The following is an 18,563-nucleotide window of genomic DNA, read 5'->3' on the forward strand; positions in this document are numbered from 1 at the left end:
TAAGAACATTGTGGGCCAAATTGTCAATTGGAATAAATGACAAAACATTAGTGAAAAACTAGTGAAGCACCGTCTATTTGCACCAGCAGTGAATTTGGGCCACAAAAATTCAGAAGAACCGAGAGAGAGAGAGAGAGAGAGAGAGAGAGAGAGAGAGAGACCAAAGAATCCGTCATAGTTATAAGGTGCTCAAAAGTACATGAACTCACATCAGGCAGTCTGGATATAAAATCAAAAGCATTGGCTTCTTTAGCTGCTTTCTCAATTTCATAATCAGTAATACCCTCTCTGCCACAGCAAATGTTCTCAGCTATTGTTGTAGCAAACAAAATAGGCTCCTGGCTTACAAGGCCAATATGTTCTCTTAGCCACTTTATATTAAGTGTCCGAATATCTCGTCCATCTAAGGTAATCTGAGTGGAAAGGCATAAATGAAGAGTTTGAGGAAATGTATTATATTTAAAATAATTAGTTGTTATAATGGTAAAATAATAATGATATAATAATTGACTTAAGTATTTGTTTAGCAGCTTCTCACATGGAATAAAGCAATAACATTTAAACAAAATGACCAGGAAAAATTAAAAATATATCTTCACGATCACCTCAGATTAGAAGAATGGAAGGAGCAGGATAAACAAAAAGGATATTGTCGGAGCAGTGTTTTATAATTGTACTTTGAGAATTAATGTATGATTTGATTTCATCCTGCCAGCCACCCTTTTTGAATAGCAGAAAGGAATGACAGACCAGAACAATCCTTATGATTGATTATGGTCACCCTTTTGTTTTAGGATAAGTTATAATGTCTACTATGGTTTCCTATATGTATTACAAATTAGGCACTCTAGTTAAATATACATTTCTTTGTTTTAAGGTTTTAGTATGTAAGAGACAGGATCTTGTATTGTATCTATGTTAAGGAGATTAGAGGAATGTTGAGGGCCTAAAGCCCCAATGTGAATTGTTTTAGTTATAAGATTTAGCAAGGCTTGATTTACAATGTATTCTGCTGAATATAAAATACTGCTGTCTCTATACCTTTGAAGGTTTCTGTAAGAGATTGTTTGTGTGAATGAGGAATGCATGCATCAGGAAAAGGTAAGGTGTGAAAGCTATCACAAATGTCCAGATGGTCAAGAAAAAGTGAGAGACTTGGAAAGACTAGGAGACAATCAGTAAACATCCATTGTATCTGATGCTAAACATGTTAACAGCATTGACGACCTCAAAGGTGAGGCAGGCACCACCGAAGGTGAGACAACAAATAGGAGATAACGATGGGAAGCCCGACAATAACCATCAAATGATAACAGCAGAAAACCCCAAGATTAACACCACTTAAGGACAGGATGACATTGCAAAATTCATGGGCTCAAATGGGAATTTAGAACTATAAAGCTGGGGTGTTTTGTCATGGAACTCTGGGTTCAATCCTGCAAAGCCTCGGAGCACCGGATCGTGATCGACTTGTGCTCAATCTAACTGGCCATTAGATTGACTCGAGCTACAACTAACTGGTAACTATCAACATAAACTGGCAGGAGTGTGTGTGTGTGTGTGTGTGTGTGTGTGTGTGTGTGTGTGTGTGTGTGTGTGTGTGTGTGTGTGTGTGACTAAAAAGCATATGCTAACTGTTGTATTTTCAATAAATGCAGTGTATTTGCCTTTTCTCCCTCAAAAGATCCCATGTGCTTTGTATAGCATAATAATATCCTCAAATATTTAAATCCAAATTTTGACTTCCCTTCATATCAGTAAAGTCCTATCTAGGTTTTTACAATATTCTCATCATCATGGCATACAAGTAATGAAAAATCAGTTTCAGAATTTCGTTGGATGCTACGTATCTTTTGTTCTTTTAAGAATCCAATTTTGTGTAATGTCCTTTTAAAGTATAGGTGTAATCTAGTCAGGAAATTAATCTTCATCCTAGTAGCCAGGAATATCGACAGTTCATGCAAACTAACCTCTCCTTGGACTGGATCATAGAATCTCTGTAGCAGCTGAATAGCAGTACTTTTGCCACAGCCACTGGAGCCAACCAGAGCAATGGTCTTCCCCGATTGAACTTTCAGGTTCAGGCCCTTGAGAATCTGGAAATATCATCTTTATATGTTAGTCCAGTAAATATAGAGCTACTTAAATAAATGGTTTGTTTAGAAAAAGATCTATTAAGATGCTTGGCATCACGATCAAGCCAATAATGAGAGGTCTGGTCTAACAGTGTATTGAACTCCCAGGCCTGCTTTCAGTCCTTTGTTCCAACCCTGGTTGGAAAGCACTTTGAAGATGACAAGAAAAAGGTTTTATTACTAATAACAATCTTGCTTTGTTCTCTTCTTATTCTATAAAGACTGTCCTAAGAAAAAACCTTTGGCTCTGAAAACAAAGTGGGTGTTTTAATATCCCCAATGGAATGAAGAGTCAGGGTTTGACAATCTCTAGAATTTACTAGGGAGGGATTAGTTATGGAGTAATGACATTTTGTTGCTATGTTCACATTTAGGAACATTTTACCTCAGTCCTTTTATCCCATCTTATAAATGTCTAATATTATTAGTGGCCAAAATATTTGTCTCCTATGGGAACTCTTATGTATATTGACATTTAGGCTGATTTATGACTACACTTTTTTTTGCAATAGAAGATCAAAACAACAGTAATATTGTTCTCGTCTCCTTATACTATACCAGAAGAGCTCCAGTTTTCCAGTAAGCTGATAGCAGATAAGCTTTGGTGTTTGCTTGACCAAGCAAGAGCATCATTCTCCACCCCTTTAACATCATTTCTCATCACAGCCATCCCATCTCTAACCTCCCTTTTTAGGTAAGGCAGGAAAGGGCATGTCAAGTTAACGCTGACAATAACTAGAATCTTCAGCTCTCTGTGACCCGGTTCATTCCAAATTTAGGTACGAAATGGAGATTGCCTTGATCTTGTATGTTGATCATCTTTGGCTGGTTATTGATGAGAACCAGGTATCCAGGATGCTTCTTTTAGCTTTGCCAGCTACCTCTGATACCATTGATAATGAGCCACTGCTGACACAGGGCGAACTCTGGAAGGGATGGATGGAATCATTCTTGAATGGCTCCATCCCATTCCAGCCACAGGCCCAAAGGGTGGCTCATCCGGTCCAGAGTTTCTCGTGTGTAGAGTAATGTGGGATTCTGTCTTGTCACCCTCCTGCTCAAATTTGTATGCAAGACCATTAGGGGAAGACAGTGAGAAAGTACAGACTACACTGTCTTCAGTATTCAGATAACATAGCTCTAGGTCTCTGTTTCATAAGACCCAGCTGGGAGAAGTTGACTGGCTTAGCCAGCAAGTTACAGGGTGGGTTTGATGCAGGCAAGTCAGCTATGACTCACCTCAGAGATGACTGAGTTTATGCTTGTAGGTTGGAGGAACCCATCCGAAGAACTGGCACAGCTAACAGCAGCACACTCAAGTGAGTTTGTAACCTGTTGGATCCACAGCTGCTTTTGCACGCAGGAAGCAGTAATAGCTAATAGCATTTTGTTTGTCTTTTACACTTGGCCAGAAGGTTCTGAACTTTCAATTCTGGTACTGATGTCAATCCAGAAAGAAGTATTGGATTACTGCAAAGTACCATACATGAGACTGTACAACAAGATGACTCCCCTCACAAACTTCAGCTGGTGGAGAGTATGGCAGTCTGTTTCTTAGAGGGCATTATCTGTAACAAGAATCTTACCTCCATGCTCTGTGATCTGCACTGGCTTCCATTTCATTGTCAGGAGTGATATAGAATAATGGCTTTAACCACTAGACCTTAAAATAGGTTGAGTCCTGGCTATCTCCAAGATTACCTCTCCCCACATGGGATGTCACAGCAGCTGAGATCTTCTGAAGCACTGACACAAACAGCTTTCTGGATTTAACCACATGAGGGCTGGTGGTGAGGCATTCTTGGTGAGAGAGCTTGAAAGAAGAATTTGCTTCTGATTCAATTCACCAGAGGCCAAATTTACTCACCTTCAGGTTATGCTGTAAGTCCCATTTGTTCTCCCTTGCTTTTTCCAGCAGGTGAAAATGAAGAAAAGGTGGATGATGGTGGTGAAGGCAGAGCTTTAGTTTTGGAAGGACATTCATCCTGCATTATTGTTGTATTTTTATAACTAGTATAATAACATTTCACTCTCACATAGTACATTTCATCCATATATCTCAAAGGACTTTAAAGAGGAGGTCAGTATTACTATTCCCAATTTACAGATGGGGAAACTGAGGAAGAGAGAGGTGAAGTGACTTGCCAAGTGTTACTTTGCAGGACAATGGCAGAGCTGGGAATAGAATCCAATGTTCTTTCAACTAGACCATACATCCAGAGTACAGGATGGACATTTTATTTTAATTCATTTTTTTTAAACACATTAAATTGATAAAATATCAGTTTTCTTTTTGGTCACACAGATAATGGCAGCAGCTTTTCACTGCAAAGATTAATTTAATAAGAACACTTACTTTAACATCAGGTCTAGATGGGTAACAGAAATGGATGTTTTTGAATTTAATGTCTCCTTTGAGCTTGTCTGGTCTGTATCCTTCCTTGGCACTGCTATCTAGAAGACGGTGCTGGAGAGAGATTTTGAAAAGGTATTACACATTTTTGTGATTTTACAGTTGTGGCTTTTGATGGATAAGTTGTTTAAGACAGTAAAAGAAACACTGCAACACTACATAGCAGTTTAACTGATCAGTGGTTGCTGAATTTCACCCCAGAGGATTCTGCATATCAGTGAAATGCAATCCTTGTGTATACCCTGCAAAGCATTTTGGGATAGGGGACATGGGAAGAACAGGAGTAACTAGAATAATAAAACATCAACTATACCTTAAATCATCCATCTCCCAACATTTACAATGGGCCCAAATCCCTTAGCTCCCTCCCAACATCTGCCTAGGCAGAATGTGGGTTGAGAACTAGTTCTTGGAGGAGTGATGCAGCCTGTAATTGTTGGTGGGCTTAAAATGCACAAGCAAAATAAACAAACTGGGGATTTATTACAAAGTCTTCACCCCTAAAAAGATACCATCATCCTGAGGCTCCCTGGTCTGAAGTCCAATGGAAAATTAGCCTGGTGCTAAATAGCCTGACCTGGAATTGCTCCTCCACTTCCCAGGTTGCTGATCTCTGTTGGACTGACACTTTTCAATGACCCAGTAACCACCGGCAGAGTTCAAAACTTCTCTTTGAGTAGGAATGGGAAGATTAAAGGCGACCTCCTCGGCTCTCTCTGCTCCACTCCAAGACCAGCACAACCAAAAATAAAACCAAACCCTTTGTCTCTGAGTTCTGGTTTCCGATTGGTTCTGGTAGTAGCTTCCAGCTTGTTCTATCTCCATCCAGGACTCTGCCCTTATATAAATCGATGGTATGCCCACATTTTGAATACTGTGTACAGATGTGGTCTCCTCATCTCAAAAAAGATATACTGGCATTAGAAAAGTTTCAGAGAAGGGCAACTAAAATGATTAGGGGTTTGGAACAGGTCCCATATGAGGAGAGATTAAAGAGGCTAGGACTTTTCTGCTTGGAAAAGAGGAGACTAAGGGGGCATATGATAGAGGTATATAAAATCATGAGTGATGTGGAGAAAGTAGATAAGGAAAAGTTATTTACTTATTCCCATAATACAAGAACTAGGGGTCACCAAATGAAATTAATAGGCAGCAGGTTTAAAACAAATAAAAGGAAGTTCTTCTTCACACAGTGCACAGTCAACTTGTGGAACTCCTTGCCTGAGGAGGTTGTGAAGGCTAGGACTATAAAAGTGTCTAAAAGAGAACTGGATAAATTCATGGAGGTTAAGTCCATTAATGGCTATTAGCCAGGATGGATAAGGAATGGTGTCCTAGCCTCTGTTTGTCAGAGGGTGGAGATGGATGGCAGGAGAGAGATCACTTGATCATTACCTGTTAGCTTTACTCCCTCTGGGGCACCTGGCATTGGCCACTGTCGGTAGACAGATTACTGGGCTGGATGGACCTTTGGTCTGACCCAGTATGGCCATTCTTATGTTCTTATGCTCTGTTAGATGAGGCCAGACAATGTTAGTGGCTTATTGAAGGAATGCACAAACACATAAAGATTACCCCAGGAACTGTGTGCAATAGGAACCTCTGAATGATAGTGCTATACAAAGGCCATCAGATGTAGCTAACTGCTGCAGAGAGCAGTCTCACGTACCTACAGTGTGAGAAACTGCTATCTGTAGGAATTAGCTTCATCAGATTGCAGTGTTACAGGTCTCCCATGACCTTCTCATAAACAAACGATGGAAATGCAACCTAGATGGAGCTAAAATAAATGGGTGCAAAACTAGTTGGAAAGCAGTCCGACAGTAGTTATCAGTGATTCACAGGCTGAAAGGGCTGACTCAGGCTGAAAGGGCATAACAAATGGGTCTCTCTAAGGATCAGTTCTGGATAAGTTTCTATTCAAAATCTGAATCAGTGATTGAGATAATGGCATAGAGAGTACAATTATTAAGTTTGTGAATGATAACAAGCTGCACACATTCTAAATGGGAAATGACTTCCTAGGAAGGACGACTGCAGAAAGAGGTCTGGGGGTCACAGTGGACCACAAGCTGGATATCAGTACTGTGGAAAGGGATCTATTCCAAAAAACAGAAGATCACTCTGGGATATCCACTCTACTCTGCGCTGATTAGGTCTCAACTGTAGTAAAAATTGGAGAGAGTCCAGAGAAGGGAGAAAAAAAAATAAGGTCTAGAAAACCTGACCTATGAGGGAAGTAGCATCTTTTTACAAAAGCTGTTTCTTACAATCTATAAGTATAAATAACAGCTACAGATAGCACATTTCTACACTTAGCAATTTCACATATACTACAGTGCAAGAAACTGCTACCTGTAGGCATTTGCTACATCGGGTAGCAGTTTACTACAATAGCAGTTTCTTATACTCCATTACCTATCGGTAACTGCTACCAGTAACACAGTCCTACCCAGAGCAGTTTCATACACTACACCTGTCTGGTCCCGGACAGGATCGGACCCGCTTACTTTCACCTCCGCCCCCCGCAGTGGCCACGATCCCTTTGCTTTCAGTCCCAGCGGCCAGGGCTCCCTTGGTGCGTGTCACTCCGAGCTGCCATTGGCCATGGAGCGCGCAGCCCCCAGAGACGCGGCCCCGATCCTGCCGGGGAAGGTGCCCTGCTGCCCGCGTGCGGCGGCCGGGGAGCGCCGCTGAGCCCCCGTGGGAGGAGAGCGAGTAGCGCGGAGAGGCTGGGCGAGGGGTTTGCTCGGACACGCCGCTGGCGCCAGAGCGGCTGGAGCTTCCCCATCGCTCAGCCCTGAGCCGACCCCAGGCGACCTCCTGCCCGGGGCGGGGGTGTGTGACTGTGGAGGCAGCTAGGTAAAGCCTGTCTCGGGGGATGGGAGAGATTCCTCAGCAGGAGACTGTCCCCGTCCCAGCGGTTCTGAGCCTCACCTGCCCGCTGCTCCCTGCGCTGCTCCCAGAGCGGGTGTGACTGCGGAGTGTCCACACCTGCCTTCACCCCCTAACCAAGGCAGAGTCCCCGGTGTGGTGTGTCCCAGACGCTACTCTTCCTAAACCTCAGTGCCCGCTTTACCCTGCCCCTTATAAACAGCAGGCTGCTTCCCGCCGCCCAGTTTTCAGCTACCTTGTTTCCCTTCCTCCATGTACCGAAGGATCAGGTTTCAAGGTAATGCTCTGGGGCCCCCTTTGCACATCTCCTATCAGTGATTCCTTCCCCACAGTTACCCCCCGCCCAAAAGAAGAAAACCATTTCTGGTGAAGACATGCTGCTGTGTGGACCAGAAATGGGTAAAAGGACTAAAGCCTCCAATTGTGGTTCTTTCCTGCTTAAATGAGTTTAAATGTCTCCTAAAAAGTTCAGAGAGTTGATTCAGAAAAACACCCCAAAGCTAAGATTCTTCACCACACATGTAGGGACGTCTATCAGTTACTAAGGGAAAACTTATGCAGACCTTACAGTACCCTGTGGCTCCCCACCCCTTTCCACTGTGCAAAAACAAAATCCCATAATTATCTTCCTCTCCATCTGGGTGCTGATATCATCCTCATCATGCTGGAATCTGAGCGCCCAAGGTTTTTGGAAAGTCAGGGAAACCAGTGGTAGTTTTGCCTGATTAAGGTGTTCAGGCATGGGCACTGGGTGATGATTCCTCTTTTCATTCCCCCGCACAAGGTTCAGGGTAAAATCATACAATTCCCTTTGAAATAAAAGGCAACGTTTCCCATCGCTTTCTTCACCCCCGCCCCCCCACCCCACCATTACCTTTTACTTTCCAGCTGGACTTCAATGTTGCTCAAAACCCTACACCTCAAGTCTGTTTATTTCTAGGGCCCCACGCTCTCATTACCATTACATTATTTTTTTAAGCTAGGCATTGTACAAAACACATTGTGACAGGGACTGACTCTTCCTAAGAGTTTATTAACTCCTTGGCTTCCATAGCTCAGAAGTCTGTGTCTGTAGATTAGCAGGGGGGAAAGGTGAGAAGCACAAATAAATGATTGTCCCAAGCCCCAAACTGTGTTATTCCCAATGGAGTCAATGGAATTTTTGCCATTTCAGTGGGAACAGGAAGAGGAACAACTCCTGCATCCGCACTAGGAGCGTTTTGCCGGTGTAGTATACTGGGATAGCTTTACTGGCAAAGGCTTTTCAAGAGTAGACCTGGCCATCGGTTTAGCTGTGCTCATGGTTGAACTCAGATACCATAGCAATGAATGCCATATAAGAATATAAGCAGAATTAAATAGGAAGGTCTTGACTAAAAGTTTGAAGCTGCTAAGCACCCACAACTCTTATTTGAAATCTCGAGGAGTTGTTGGGTGCTTGGCACATCAGAAAATCAGGCCATTTTACTATTACAGTAGAACCTTGATTTTATGACCACCAATCTGACGAACAACCAGTTACAGGATCATTTCCTCCTCCTCCTCCCCCCCACCCCCCGACTGGGGAGAGGAAGTAGAAAATCACAGCATGAATGTGATCTGATGAAGAACAAGTTGACATCCCTTCACATTTTGAGGCCTTCTTCAGTGTGTTGGAAAATGTTTTGCTGTGGTTTGAAGAACAAGAAGAAAGTGATGCAGTGCACCATGCTGCAACTCACACTGTACCTACTGTCAGTTCGAGATATTCAATTTTATGAATTTTTCAGTGTTATGAACTCCTCAGTCCCCAATTAGTTTGTCAAACAGAGGTTCTGCTCTTTTTGTGTGTAGAAGCCCCAGCCAAGACTGGAGCCACATTGTGCGAAGCATTGTAAATACACGTTATTCAGCATTATCAAAATGCTTTTCCCCCCAAAATAAAATGTTGTCAGGGTTGACACAGTCCCACAGAAAGTTTAGATTTTGATGAAATGGCATTTTATGATGGGAAAATGTTCGATCTGAAAATTTTTGACCAGCTGTTATGTTAATAAGCAATTTTAAAAAGTAAAAACCAGGGAAGCAAAGGGAAAGTGAGAGGAGGAGAAAGGAAGAGTTAGCAAATAATTCCTGCAGTAACCCGGTGAGATATAAGGGCCCCACTTATCACTTGGTAGAAGACCAGGGAAAGTCAAAGCAAATTGCATTATTTTTTAAAACCTCCTTTATAAGTAAAAGATGACCACAATTATTTAGAAGTTGAACAGAACTGATAGTAGTGGACTGAAATAAATGCGATGGTAACTAGAACGGACATAAGCTTATAAATAAAGCTTCAGTATTTAACTGTTGTGGAAGAAAAACTTTATTTTTAGGTTGGAAGCAATAAAATTAGAGACAGCTTTATTTAGGACATGCAATTGTAAGGGAAGAACGTAGCTGACAGAGATCATTTTTGTTTTAGTTTTTTTAAAGTACAAGCAATATTACACAAGCATTTATATAGTTTAGTGGCATGTATTAATTAAAAACATTTGTAGTTTGTTTATGTTATGTTTTGCTTATTTTTGTATTTTGTATTTTTGTTTTTAAATATTGCTATTTTAAGGCTGGGTCACATTGATTATTTTGCTGTTTTTATTTTCTTTTGATGTGAGCTTTGCTTTTATAGGTTCTGCGATATTAGGCTAAGACTTAGCTTAATAGTTGCTTTGTTTTTGATACTTAAATGGCAACTTAACCCCCCCCCTTTTTTTTTTTTTTGCTTTTACACTCCCCCTTTTGTGCTTTTTTTAGCATAACTAACATTTTTAAATTTTTAATTGCATTAAGCTTTGTATTTTTGTTTTTAGCTTAGGAGGATTAGAATTAGCCTTATACGTTTTAACTGGATATAACAATAATGCATGATTAGTATGAACATGAAAGGCATTTTTGTTATTACATTTATTACAACAACAACAACTTATTTTTAGACTAAATAAAAGCAATACACCCATTAATGTTTTTATTGTAATAATATGCTTGGGTTGTTTTACTGCCTTAGTTATATAGCACATTACATTATAATTAGTACATAAAGTAAACACTTTATAGGCTGTATGAAAAGCATGTTTTTTTATTTAATATATATTTTGAAGCACATGGATTTGACCCTGCAAGTTAGAAATTTTTTGAACCTTTGATAGGAGTAAGCGCAAATTTTGAAATTGGTTAGATATTAAAGTGGTTCAATTAAAAGAATTTGATACCTAAGGTTTGATTGTAGGACTTGTTTGCAGGCCAATAAATAATGTGATTTTTTGCAGTTATGGTGAAATTTTTTAGATATTATGCTGAATTATTTAATTTTACATGCATTTTTTTATGGGCTTGGCAGGATTTGGTATGTGGGAGCCTACACCTCTCCTATTGGCCCATATGCTTGGAAGGAGCACTGCGAGTACTTGCACATTTATTTTGAAAATGTTTAAGTATGTTTTTATGGCCACAAATTAGATGGCATTTTTGAAGCACTAGTCAGGGCAGTGGGCCACGCTTGATGCTTGAGATTATTTTGAATGGCCACTGGTTGGTCATTTAGGAAATTTTGAATTTTTGAACATGCTAGATTTTATTGCAATTTTTTTTTGCCTTAGTGATTTTTAATATTATTTTTGATAACAGCTTTTGGGTTATTAAACTAAGGGCAGAAATAACATGTAATTTACTAACTGTAGCTTGCACTTGGGTTAGCTGTCCTTTAGTAATAAGACTAGTGGCTTTTTTTAGTTGATTTAATTTTTTATTATGTTGTTGGCCCTTAAGAATATTTCAAATTGCTGCTGCACTATTTGCACCATTTTATAAGTGTTTAGCTAAGCTTTTTTTTTTTTAGAGGAGACCTGGGCTTTTAGCTGTGCTAGCCAAATAGCAGCCCCTTTGAGCGATTTAGATACATGAAAGTGATTTGAAAGCTGGATAGGGGCAGGGTAAATTTTACAGTTTTTAATGTGGCATTAATTATTGTTATTTGATATTTTAGTATATTTTTTGGGGGGATAGCATTATATTATATTTATTGTTTAAATATTTTTAGGTACTTTTGAGAGGCATTAACATTAATAGCATAGGAAGGAGTATTTTGTAATATGGTACAGGTTAAATTATTAGTTACTGGGATTATTTTAGTACATTTAAAATTTTTAGTAGCAGAACATACTCTTTGAGTATGAGTTTGATTATTTATTAATTGCGTAACCAAAACAATAAGAACTTTTTTTTATATACTATACACTTTTTGTTTGGCCATTCTATTAACCCCATTATAAAACTTTAATTTTAAATTTTTGAAGCTTATTTGTAGTGATGTTATATATATTTTTTTTTTTAATAGTTTTTTTCTATTTAATTGTTTGCTTATATGGGATATTTTGAACTTTAAAAATAATTTTTGTAAACAATATTTAAATAAATTACTAAAGTGTGAAGGCTTTGGCCATTGGGTTTTATAAGATATATGGCATTGTTTGTATTTGGATATATTACAGGGGTAATAGTGTAATGGAGGAGATGGCGGGAGTAGTGGCAACAAGGTGCCTTTGGTATTTGTTATTTAAAATGTAATTAGGGAGGGCAATACATGCTGAAGGTACTTATTTAAAAACACAGGGCGCAGCCTGTAGAATAAACCCCAACATTTAATTAATACCACATTCCTAAGCATGGGTTTTACAAGGGTTTTTTTTTTGCCAGTGTATAATTTTTTTTTTTTTTTATTAGGGTTAGTTAATAATATTTTTGGGAGTTAGGAATTTTTGGACTTTGGCAATTTTAGCGGAGCGAGTATTTTTTTTTTTTTTTTTAAAGCAATTGTGGCTTAGCATTATAAAGGGGAGAGGTCACCAGCTCATTACCCTGTAGTGCTTTGGTTTTTGTAGCAAATACTGAATTCAGGTTAGCTTTGCCAGTGGACAAGGGAGAGGTTACTAGCACATTACCTTGTTTTTCTCTTTTGCTGTTTAGGAGGAAAAGAAATACTAGAAGGAGAGACAGGCTGATTAACAGTAGGAGTGGAATTATTTTGAGGCGGAGGGGTTTTTTTTGCAGTGAGAAACATGGGTCCAGGCAGTTAGTTTTTGGCACTTTACAGCGGTGTTGGTAGTTAGCAGGACTTGGTAAGGGCCTTTTTAGCGTGGAGCCAAAGCAGTTTTTTGTTGGTGGACCTTTACATAGATCCAATTTTTTGGTTTCAAGGAGTGGCAGGGCTGCTAGGGTTTTTGGGTAGCGCTTTTTTTATTTCTGAGAAAAGAAACCTAACACATTTTATTAATGCTTGGCAGTGTTTTGCAGATTTTACAGCTGCTTGGGCATATTTAAATCCCTTTTTTTTTTTTTTTTTTTTGTTAGCCAATTTTTAGCTGTGAGCAGCGTCTTTGAACAGGGCCAGCATTTTATTTTTGGACTAAGCTTGCTAGCTATGGTTTTTTTTGTTTTGTTCTGTTTTTTTTGTTTGTTTGGTTTTGGGGGGGGTTGGCTTTTTTTAATTTATAGGAAATTTCTACTATGATGCATCGGGTTTTTTTCTCTCCCTTTTTTTTTTTTTTTTTTAACCTGAGGGCATCATCACAACCCCTTAGTCCGGACTGAACACACTTGTGTTCTTTTTTGAGGGCGTTACCACAACCCCTCAACTCAATAGGTCTGACCTAAGCCACACATTGGCTTACCCTGGGGCAACAACACATTTCCCAGTCCCGTATACGCATATTACTGACCTTACATGGGGCAACCAATTCCCCGACACTGTTCTGCGTCTGATCTTTTTGCATAAGCAAAAGTTCGCATGGCGTGAGCCCAAAGGGATAGACGGCCCCACGGTCAGTCCTCCTCCGACACCCCAGCAGAGATTTCAAAAGGTCTCTTGACGCCTGGGGTTCGAAGGGGAACGGTCCGTAGTAGTGGTCACTGCCTCAGCCGGGCGTAGCCATCCGAGTCACACGGCACCAAATATTGTGGAAGAAACAAACTTTACTTTTAGGTTGGAAGCAATAAAATTAGAGATAGCTTTATTTAGGACATGCAATTGCAAGGGAAGAACACAGCTGACAGAGAGCATCTTTGCCTTAGTTTTTTTAAAGTACAAGCAATATTACACAAGCATTTATACATTTTAGTGGCATGCATTAATTTAAAACATTTGCAGTTTGTTTATGTTATGTTTTGCTCTTTTTAATTTTTGTTTTTAATTATTGCTATTTTAAGGCTGGGTCACACTGACTATTTTGCTGTTTTTATTTGCTTTTGATGTGAGCCCTGCTTTTACAGGCTCCGCAATATTAGGCTAAGACTTAGCTTAACAGATGCTTTGTTTTTGATACTTAAATGGCAACTTAAACCTTTTGTTTTGTTTTGTTTTGTTTTTACACTGTCATGATCCACAACACTATAGTTTACAATCGTGTCTCTGTAGTATTTTGGGCCATTACGTAGAATACCGTAGACTGTTTTGTTTATGATTTAAGGAAGATGTGCGCTTTGGAAGGAAGAATGCCATTTCCCTTTTTAGGTGTTCCATTTTATCAAACCACTCAATTAATTTTAAAAATCATCTTTGGTTAGAAATAGAAAATCTTCAGGCCCAAATGTCAGACTTTGAAGCCAGAAGCGACAACCGGATCATCTAGTCTGACCTGCTGTATATCACAGGCCACCAACACCCAGGCATTAAACCCAACAACTGAAATTAGACCAAAGTATTAAATCCCTCAGGAGATTAAACTGTCACAGGCAGAGAATAGGAGGCGCGGAGGTGCACCAGGCATGACAAGGAATTGAGTTAATAAGATATACCCTGATGATTCTAACACAATAACTGCACCACATGCTGCAGAGGAAGGCAACCCCCTCCCGCCCCCAGCTCACTGCCAATCTGACCTGGGGAAGATGCCTTCCCAACTCCACATATGGTGGTCAGTTAGACCCTGAGCATGTGAGCAAGAGCCAGCTGGCTAAGCACATCAGAAAATTCTCAGTAACACCTGAGAGCAGGGCCCACCTCATCCAATGTCCCATCTCCAGCCATGGCCATCTCTGATGCTTTAGAGGAAGGAGATAAACACCAGAATACAATGCGGGGCTGGAGAAAATCCCTGCAGGTGACCAGCTGAAGCCCTTAAGCATGATATTTTAGGAACATAAAACATGAACCAGAAGGGACGCTCAGGGCTGTGAAGCCAGCTCCCCTAACCAACCACATCATACAATCCCACTCATAAATTTGTCCAGCTCTCTCTTAAAATTAAGTTGCTTGTCCCAGCAACTCCTATTGTGAGGCTGTTCCAGAACTTCACTGTATTTGATTGCCCTTCCAAGAGGCAGCTGCTAATGGGAAGGGCCTAATCACTACAGTGCAGCATCAGTCAAGTTGAGTTAACTAGCATCAGCCCTAACTGGTTAGACTGGAGAGTGGTATCTGCTTAAAGGAAATACTGGTTACAGCTGGACTATACCCACTATAGCATTCATAAAAAACAAGCTACACTTTGTTTTCCTGAAGTGATTGAGCTGAAAATACCCCAATGTGTGGCAACTTTCACATTAATATATCTGCATGTGGCAATGGTAAAATAATAGATACCGTTTTTGGCTTACCACCCCCACCCCTGATATAGTAGGCAAATACCAGGAAGATAGAATTCCTTTCTTGGGTGCCTCTCCCAGCAGTACCCAGACCTGGTTGGTGTTGGACAACTGTTACAGAGTTAAGAGTTTGGTGGCTAAATCCTTCCTTCAGTTACAACCATGCAACCCGGGTGGGGTTAGAATTGTGTAACTGAGGGCAGAATTTAGCCCATTGTACCAATTCTAGTTGATAGTGTAAGCTACTACATTTTAAATAGAGACATAATTAGTACTCCATCACCACCACAACCAACAAAAATTCCTTCTGCTCCAATATTTGTTAAAAATCAGGAGCTGGGGTGGAAACTGAGGGCACAACACTCTGCAGTTTCCTAGGTCACCTCCACAATCCCAGCATTCCCCACTGTCACACGCACCTTCCCTAGTTCTAGGGCATTATTGTGAAACATAAAACACAACATTTATTATGACATTTATAGTCTGGAGGTAGCACCTCAAGGCCCCAACACAGCCAATTCTTATTAACTAAACTAAAATTTATTAAAAAACTAAAGAGAGAGTATGGTTAAAAGATCAATATACATACAGGCATGAATTCAATTCATTGAGGTGCAGATTCATAGCAGAGATGGTGAGATTTGTAGTTGCAAAGAGTTCTTTCAGAAATAGTTCATAGGTTATAGTCCGATGTCCAAATATCATATTCAGGGCGTACCAGCATAACTGGGATCTCGGTCTTGCGACTCAAAATTCTCCCGATGAAGTCCAAGTAGATCTGAAATGACAGAATCAAGACCCAAAGATCTTTTATACAGTTTCATGTCTTTTGACAAGTTGGAGTTCCTCAGGGAACAAAAGGTAATTAGGATGACTTTGAAGGAGGTCCATCACTGGTACTTAGCTATACGAATTAACATAAGGCCATTTGCTTGTTCCTCCTCCATTCACAGTACATTTCAAAGAGAGTTGAATACCAAGATATCCCATGTTTACAATTCATTTAAATGATAGGATGTTCTTTTGACCTCTGAATTATCAGAATACAGCATAGACAGGGACTGTTGATTACATTGTCAACCCTACTCATACATATGTAAACACACAAAAACACAAACATTATCTCCCCACATGTCTTTTGAGGGTTATTTATTTTGCAGGATATTTAACCACTTCTAGCCGTGCGTCACAGCACCTATATCCCCACCCCAGAGAAAAAAGTGTTCCAATTTTTCACACTTGTTATCTGGTTACACTAGCTTCAAGTCCCTTTCATCCAGGGGGATCCCAGTATAAAATCCAAGCGTGTTTAAGATGTCCTTATGTGCATCATGAATCTCACAATCATGTCACTGAATCAAATTGCTGCCTTGCCAAAAGTGGCAAGAATGGAATGGATTTCTATTTTCTGTGAGGATGTATACGGGCATTGACTTTCAGTCAATGTCTAATATTTAATCTTGATAGGGGAATGGCAGAATAAGAGGCTAAAAATAATAGTACTTGGCATTTACAGAACACCTTTCATCAGAGGCTCTCATACTGTTCAAATACCGGAGTGGTAAATTTAACTCAAACATACCTAAGAAACCCAAAGGAAATTTAAAAATAAGTTCACTATCTTGGTAATCCTTATGGGTACTTACTGGTTGTGTTATTCTCTTTGGAGGACAAATGCCTGGGAGGTCGCCTGGCATGGGGAATCTGCGGGGCGATGGGAGATGAGAGCATGGGTCTGTGATCAGGGCCAAACGACAAACAAAGTTACAGAGCCCAGCCCCTGGTGAGGGCAGGGCAGCAAAGAGTCTCTGGCTCAGGCCTGCACTCAGGCTGTGCAGCAAAACAGTCGAGCCTCCTAACTGTAGCGGAGGACCAACAAGCGCAGGCTTCTTGCCTAAGAGAGGGGGAGACTGCCACCCACGGATGGGGTGGCAGGGGGGATGCAGGCCCATCCACTCCCCTGCGTCCCAGCAGAGCCCTAGCAGTGCCAGAGCGGTCTGCCAATGGGTCAGCGGGGATCCTGAGCGCACCACACTGACTCACTTGCTGACAGTGTTGCAGCCAGACAGGGGTCGGCTACCTCTGGGCCACTTCTTAACTCTCCCTAAGGGCGTACCTGGCTCTGTAGAGGGTCGTCCATGTTGTCGGGGAAGAGGGCCTCTGTCAGGGCTTGCAGCTCCTCCGTGTTTGGGTCTCTAAATGGCCCTGGCCACTCCTCAGATTCCTCAGGGTCTGTGGCAGCTTCCCAGCTCGGGAGCTTGCAGGAAGCCTCTGGTGCCTCCAGCACCTGGGCCCCAATTGAGTTTTCCAGCCCGACTTTTGTACTTCCTGTCCCGCCCACTGACTTCCGGCTGGAGGGTTGAGCATGGCGTGGCTCTGCCCACCAGGGTTCAGTGAGGAGCCCCTCCCCTCCGGGTCTGTGGGCGGCCAATCCGCCTCACTACAGTCGGTCAGTTGAAAGTGATATGTTTTTGTTTTTGTTTTAGGATATAAATGATGCAAGACTTCCACTTCAGAAAATTCTTTGTAAATTTAATAACAGCTGTATTTGCACTGCCAAGGACCTCCTGCAGAGACTGAATAATTTTTGAAAAATTAAGAACCTCAGGAAATAGGAATAGATCTTCAAATTTTGAACAGTGCTTCAGAAGAACTGCAAAATTAAAGCCAGAATTTATCTAGTTCATTGGAATTAGTAGCAAGCAATACTCCTGCTTCTGAAGAAATGAGATCATCTGAAAGCAAATGGAAGGAGTTATGTGAGGCAGCTGAACACGTAGCCAAGGAACCTGTAATTGCCTTTTCCCCTCAGGCAGTAGCAAAAGTTGACCTCAGCACTGCAAACCAGCAAGGCCACAAAGAACAAACAAAATATGCTCCAAGCTGGCACAGTTCTTTGTTTCTGGCACACAGGATCAGTCGTCTGCATATGATGTTCTGAAGAGCAGTCAACAATATATAAAAACCGATTTCTGCTATCCTGTGCTGGATGAATTCTTGCTAAGCTTGGCAGATGATTCACCTCTAACTCTAGTTAGCTGTCTGATTTTTTTACATTTTATCCTTCAAAAAGATCCATGAGTTTATAAGGGCCTAAGTAGCTCCTTGGCCCTTGCTCAAAGTTGGGCTCCCCCACCCCCCCGCAAAATCTGAAATGTCACCCCTACAGCAGATTGCCACTTCAGTAAAGATTGCTTAGAATGGAGTTAATAATGCTGACACTGACACGGTCTGTAAAGCTGTATTCTAGTCTAAAATCCGGAATATTGATAAAATACATGTTCTGAAAAAGAACTAATTTGACAACAGTTAACCACATATGAACAAAAAGACTATACTTCCACTACACTCAATTCAGTTTTTAATCTTTCTGGAATAAAATCACTTTTATTCCAGAATATTACTGCACATCCAAAATGGAGTAACTATTCCAGAATAAGGTGATTTTTATTCTGGAATGCAGTGTTCACGTAGGGAACTGTTCCGGAACAGCTATCGCAGAACAGCTTATTCCCATC

The 18,563-nt window shown here is 40.7% G+C and overlaps 1 protein-coding gene across 1 annotated transcript in view; it reads right to left on the reverse strand.

Moving 5' to 3' along the window:
* The window catches only part of LOC135873822 (ATP-dependent translocase ABCB1-like), a 65,442-nt gene extending 48,257 nt beyond the window's left edge, over positions 1-17,185 (reverse strand). Inside the window, exons 1-5 of the mRNA XM_065398436.1 lie at positions 17,162-17,185; positions 15,764-15,823; positions 4,492-4,602; positions 1,971-2,096; positions 210-413 (exon numbers count right to left, since the gene is read on the reverse strand). Coding sequence (XP_065254508.1) covers positions 210-413; positions 1,971-2,096; positions 4,492-4,602; positions 15,764-15,823; positions 17,162-17,185 — 525 coding nt within the window. The remainder of the gene's footprint in view (positions 1-209; positions 414-1,970; positions 2,097-4,491; positions 4,603-15,763; positions 15,824-17,161) is intronic.
* Positions 17,186-18,563: the final 1,378 nt, after the last annotated feature.

The sequence above is a fragment of the Emys orbicularis genome, chromosome 2 (assembly GCF_028017835.1).
Source record: "Emys orbicularis isolate rEmyOrb1 chromosome 2, rEmyOrb1.hap1, whole genome shotgun sequence".
NCBI lineage: Eukaryota > Metazoa > Chordata > Testudines > Emydidae > Emys > Emys orbicularis.